The sequence below is a fragment of the Chenopodium album genome, chromosome 5 (assembly GCF_948465745.1).
Source record: "Chenopodium album chromosome 5, dcCheAlbu1.1, whole genome shotgun sequence".
NCBI classification, from domain to species: Eukaryota; Viridiplantae; Streptophyta; class Magnoliopsida; order Caryophyllales; family Amaranthaceae; genus Chenopodium; species Chenopodium album.
In genome coordinates, this window is record NC_137838.1 from 75,576,969 (window position 1) to 75,583,683 (window position 6,715).

The window sequence follows — 6,715 nt, forward strand, 5'->3', positions numbered from 1 at the left end:
TAACCCTGAACTCAATTAATATGAAGTACGATAAGGTTTAACCATTTTCATATATTTTATATAAGTATCTTATAAAGCAATTAACTTTCAAAAAATTATCTAATAACTCCGAACTCAATTAATATTGGTATGAAGTACGGTAAGGTTTAACCATTTCTATACATTTTATACAAATAAAAGTATTCTTTAATCTTGGTTGTCAAAAAAAAAAAAAGTATTCTTTAATCTTATCAACATTTTAATACATTATAATAACTCTTAAATCATTTAACTAAGGGAGGAGTTGACACTCTTAAAGTCAATGATTGAACATCATCCTTCAACGTCTTCTTTATTAATAAATTAGCATCAAATTTATTCGATAAAGACATAAGATGCTAGAGAGTAGTTATTGTACATACTTATCTTAAATACTCCAATTTGACAAGTGTATATTTCTTTATTTATTTTAATCTTACAGTATAAAATTATAGTATACAGTTATCCTTAAGATGTGATACCAACAAAAATGATTAAACACTATAAAAAATAATTACTCCACAAGCTTTCACAAGAAATGCACAAGCTCATTACAAGCATAATAATATAATCATGGATTATAAAATTTATATGTAAAGTTATACTTTGTTTAAAATAAGATTAATGATGATTAATTTTAATAACGGCGTAAGAATTCACGAGCCAAGCAGGTTTAATCGTCACTCTTTATTTTTAATTACTTGTTACAATCCAAATACATTCATAAACATTATTAAATTAAACCACCTATATATATAATCGATCTAATAACTAAATTACCATATTATTGTCATACATTGCATCTTATCAAAGTAAATAAACCCAAGAAAAAACTTTATTAAAAAAATGTTGGCAATGTCTCCTTTGTTATGCCCTACTAATTTGGGATGGGAGTATCCCTTAGAATTAGACACAAACCAAGATTTTGATAATTTCGATTTTGATATTGATTCTATGTTTCTTGTTACTTCTCAAGCTCAAGATTGTGGCGTTAGTCATCAAGTAGTGTCTAGTGATCATGTTAAGCAAAGCGAATCGCCACAAAATACAAGCTCAACAGATCAATTTGATAAAAATCCTTTGTTATCGAAGAAGCTTAATCATAATGCAAGTGAAAGAGATCGAAGAAAGAAGATCAATGACATGTATTCCTCTCTACGTGCTTTGCTCCCTGCAACTGATCAGAGGGTAAGTACTTTTTTTAAAAACAATTATTTTTTCTCTCATTTTTCCTCTAATTTTTACAAGAAAAAGGGTTTATAGTGTATTTATAACATATAATAAAATTGCTAGTTTATAAGGAAAATCTATTATTCAAACTAGTACAATATTTACCGTTGTTAAGACAAAGTTATTACGGAGTATAAACTATAAAGATATATTTTCCGTGTTAATTTATTGACATAAATTTTCACAAGACGTAAAAATAACGTTAATTATATGGTGTTCTTATCCAACATACATTATTCTTACGTGCAAATATATATGTTACCTATTATTGCAATCATTAATTAATTTCTAACATGCTTAAATTACGTTGCAGAAAAAACTAAGCATTCCAGCAACAGTTGGACGTGTGCTTGAATATATACCTCAACTACAAAAGGAAGTGGATAAATTAGCTCGTAAGAAAGAAGTATTTTTATCAAAAATATCAGCATTACAAGGAAATGTTGGGAAAATTATTCAAGAAGAAAACCCTAAAAAATGCATAATTGATGAAACGACGTCGTGTTCGATTTCTTCAAATAAATTGGGTGATAAAGAAATGGTGATCCAAATATCAACAGTTGAGAGGATATCAATATGTGAGGTACTTTTGGTGCTTGAGAAGAATGGTTATCTTGTTATTGATGTTTCATCTTTTCAATCTTTTGGAGGAAGGACTTTCTACAATATCTATTTGTGGGTAAGTTTTTTGAATTCCTGTATTTCATTATTAATTATTTAGCATAAAAGGTGTCTAGGACGAATTAGATAATTTACGTGGAATAATTGAAATCACTAGTCCAATTAGAATTATGGTTGGTCCACTTTAAAACTCACTAATTTTGAAATTGTTATCGTCTCTATTTGCGTGACCTGTATTGTTTAAATTATAATTACCCTACCAAACCTATGTAAAGTAAAGTATCAATCCAGTCATGTGACACATTCTGATATGTGTATGTTGTTATAACAGACGGAAGGAGGTCAAGGAAGGTACAACGTAAACTTGGAAAAGTTAAATGAAGTGTTGTTGTCTTTGCTTCAAGAGCAAAAGCAGATGCAAATGCAGATGTATTCCTAGTGTATTTGGTGGAGGAATGACCAAGTATATATACAACTCGTATATGCAAATGCTTCTTTTTTTTTTTCGTTTCGTTTTGCTTCTTGTATAGAAAGCTATATATAAAGGATATATATAGTGGAGCAATATATATATAGTTGGAGATTAATCCAAATCCTAGTTATCAACTTACAAGATTTAATGATCTATGTTAGTTAACATTCATGTAATTTAAGTGTTTTAAGAGCAGTTATAAAACTTATTGAAATGTCTAGAGACTAGAGCAGTAGATTTCAATCATACGCACATAAATATTATCTTATGTTAAAAAGATTCATGTCTATAGATTTTCATTCAAGTATATTAGTATATGGCCAATATATTTAAAATCAACTTTAGCAAGAAAGATGTTAAAAAAAAAAATTAAAAATAAGAAGAAAAAAAAAATGCCTTAGTTGTTTGGGGTAGAGCACTTTTTTTATGTGCCTTGAGCTTTTTTTGCTTAATGAAGAATCGTCAAATATCAACCTAATTTAAATTAAAAAGGAAAATTTGATAGCAATTATCTCAACTTTCAGCGATCTTCTCAAAATAATCACAATAATCATTATTTTCAGTATAATCCCAACTTTGAAAAAATCAGCTCAATTTGGTTCTTAACTTGTTGAGAGATGTTAGTAACCTGTAAAATAGGTTAATTAGACAAGTGTTTTGTTTTCATTGATTCTAATTTAATTAATCAATGTTTTATATAATTAACTTGAATAAATTAGCCTCTGAGAGTCTGAGTTTAGTTACCCAACCCACACTATAGGTCTATAGCCACCCACCAGTCCACTACCATGACACACCAAACCACCACCATCATTGCCCCACCACAACTCCACCATCAGTGTCATAGCCTGAATTGTACTTTACTTGATAACTAGAATTACCATTTAAAAAAAAAAAAAAAAGAATAAGTGTACGACGGTGCATGAGGACGAAGGATATGTATGGTGACCACCACCCACAACAAAAGTAGTAAAGAGATTGAAAAAGATGAACGTAGTTGCAATATATTTTTTTTCTTTTTTTTTCAATAATAAACTTAAAAAAGAGGGGGGGGGGGGGGGGGGGGAATTAATTAATTTTACAACCAACTTAGCTAGTAAACGGTTAATTGGATCAAATTGAGCAGATTTTGTTAAATTTGGAATTATATTGAGAGTAGTAATAGTTGGGATTATTTTGAGTGGATAGTTGAAAATTAGGATTATTCTCAACAATTTTTTCAATTTAAAAATGGCCCAAACAAATTCTAAAAGAATCAAACCCAGATCTAATTTATATACACACACTAATCTAACATGACCCAATTGATATGACCTAAACATACAAGATCCAAATCGAATAATTTAACTTACATGCTTGATTCAATAGCTCTAGTTATAAGTCTATTGAAACATAAGAAGATATGCTAAGAGCAAATTATAAAGTAGAAACCAAATTGAAAGTACAATTATTGATTTAAGGGATAAGAGAGAATAATGGGACACTGAGATTGTGATTTTTTTTTTTTTTTTTGACAAGTGATTGTGAATTTTAAAGATGTTTATGTTTGTTAATCTGCTAATTGATTGGTTTATTATAGATCAAATATATGTTTAGACATTTTTTTTTATCAACTTATATTATTCTTTATATAATGCATAATTTGAATTTGATCAAAATTTAGTTGAGAATATATATAACTTGTATGTCAATCTATTAAAATTCTAAAAACTTTAGTAAGTAGCATAAACTTTAACCTTTAAAAGATTTAACACATAATAACTTTTTAGTTTGTTATGAATATTTATTTTTGAAAGTGAATTACTTGATTCTTAGCCACAAACCTAAAAATAGAAAATAATGCTTTCTAGGTTGGATCGAGGCTTGGATACTTTTAATATAAGATACAATTACAAATATGATAGTTGACAGGTGTATCCGTACTTCCTTGATATACATCTAATCTCGAAAAATCTTCAAAGTGACCAAATCCAATGGAAAATAATTAATAAAATGATTATAAATTAAAGAGTAAAGAGAGGCAAGTCAAGACTCAATAAGAGATGCATATAACAATATCAACTACTAGCTGATAGAGTTATGAGAAAGAGAATGTTGGAAAGCTTTAATTATATTGATGTGATTCCATGAGTATATATAGTACATGAGTAAGCAATATAATACGACTAGATACATTGGAGTACTTGTCTAGGAACATTAGCTAAGAATAAGGGATATCTTTGACTATCAATTTAAAGAGTAAATCAAGGGATTGTTAACTATAAACAATATCAATTAATATGATTTGATCAAATCCTTTACACTAGCCATTTCATGCTTTACAAATTTGCTCCTTTTGCTTTTGCATGCTTTAATTTGGGACAAAAAGAAAACATGCACAAACACTTTCTAAACAATACGTCCCCTCGTCTCCAAGCACATCACGTTCTATTTTCCTATTGCAATTTGCAAGCTTATACATGGGTCATGGGCCGATACGGCGATACGTCAATAGTCGGTGGCTTGGTGTCATTAGTTTCCTAGTTATTACTTATTAGCCATGTATACCAAAATTGATATTTAGTTATTTTATAGAGCATTATTTGTTGAATTTTATCCTACCAAATAACACATGTAAGTGTCCTACATTGATAAAAAAAAAAAAAAAAAAAAAGAGTTAAACACTTTATAAGGCTAAGGGGCTACTCCTCCTATTGTCATATAGTTTTGGGATGGAACCTCCTTGGATCTGTGAAGTGGACTCTCTCTCTCTCTCTTGGTTTGCGGGTATGTTGAGCTAGGCTTATGTATTTAGCTTCTATTGGGCTTATGTTTTAGCCCGATCTTAGGTTGTATAAATATACCCTTATACGTAATACACAAACCAAGGATTCACATTCTTGACATGGTATCGGAGCCAAAACACTCCAAAAACCCTAAAAACTGAATTTTTTTTTCTTCACCTGTTTGATCGACAATCATGTCTGGTGACGGGAAGCTTGACCCTTCTTCTCCGTTTTACCTTAGAGCCGGTGATCAACCGGGAAATTTGATCACTCACGTGGTCTTGATTGGAGACAACTACTTGGCTTGGTCACGGGCTATCACTTTGTCCCTTCGATCTCGTCGAAAATTCGGATTTGTCGATGGCACAATCCAAAAACCTGCTGAGAAAGGGAAATTGTTGGATTGGGATACGGTGAATTCAATGCTAGTCTCTTGGATATTACGGTCTATGGACCCTAAAATTGCGGCTTCTCTGCCGTATTTCGATGAGGCAAAACGCCTCTGGGATTACTTTGAACAGAGATATTGCATCTCTAGTGGACCTCGGCTTCAACAGCTTCGGTCAAAAATAATTGATTGTAGACAGATCGATGGTGTGTCGATCTCTGAATATTACACAACTCTGATGGGCTTGTTTGATGATCTCACGAGACTCAAGCCCCTTCATGGTTGCGAATGTGGCAAATGCGAGTGCAATGTTGCGGGCAAAATTGCTAAGGATAGGGAAGAAGAGCAGCTTCATCAATTCTTGATTAGCCTTGATGATAGCAAGTATGCTGCTGTGCGTACGAACTTGCTATCCCAGCAGCCTCCAGCTGATTTAAATCGCGCATACCAGGCTCTCCTTCAAGAGGAGGAGTCTCGTGGTATTGCTAAGGGGAAGGCAGAGAAGGAGAAACCCAAGGATGCTCACGTATTTGCTGTACCATCAATGTGTGGGAAAGGGAATATTGATCGCCGAGATAAAACCAAATTGTTTTGCACCCACTGCCAAAAATCGGGACATGACAATGCGGGTTATTTTGACCTTCACGGTTATCCGGAATGGTGGTTCGAATTGAAGCAACGTAAGGGGGGTGCTAGCAGCTCGCGACAGTCCTCGAAACCTGCTGCTGCTCAGTCGAAGGCTGCTGCCCCTGCTCCAGCTGCTGTGCGCGCTAACGTTCTCACCACACCTTCACAGGTTGGTGAGGACAATGTCTCCTTGGCAGACCTCAAGCCCGAGGATGTTCGAGCCCTGCTAAACATGGTAAACGGCAATTCAAAAGACCGAATGCAAGGTGAGTCGTCTTCGTCCTGGATTATAGATACGGGGGCTTCTCATCATGTGACTGGGAACGAATCTTGCTTAGTGGATGTGTGTATGATCTCACCTTGTCCCGTGGGTCTTCCTAATGGTGAACAAGCAGTGGATTTCAAGGAAGGTCGTGTTTGTTTGGCCGATGACTTAATCTTGGAGCATGTTCTTTTTGTTCCACAATTAAAATGCAATTTAATATCGGTGTCAAAAATGATTGATGACTCAAATTGTTTTGTTCGTTTCACTAATTCTTTATGTGCTATACAGGACCAACATTCGGGGAGCCTGATTGGAGCCGGTGAACGGAA

The 6,715-nt window shown here is 32.9% G+C and overlaps 1 protein-coding gene across 1 annotated transcript; it reads left to right on the plus strand.

Moving 5' to 3' along the window:
• The first annotated feature begins 864 nt into the window (after positions 1–864).
• On the plus strand, positions 865–2,308 carry LOC145633177 (transcription factor bHLH101-like). Its single transcript, XM_081685455.1, has 3 exons — positions 865–1,206; positions 1,562–1,927; positions 2,201–2,308. The coding sequence occupies exons 1-3, from the start codon at positions 865–867 to the stop codon at positions 2,306–2,308; spliced, it is 816 nt and encodes a 271-aa protein (XP_081541581.1).
• Positions 2,309–6,715: the final 4,407 nt, after the last annotated feature.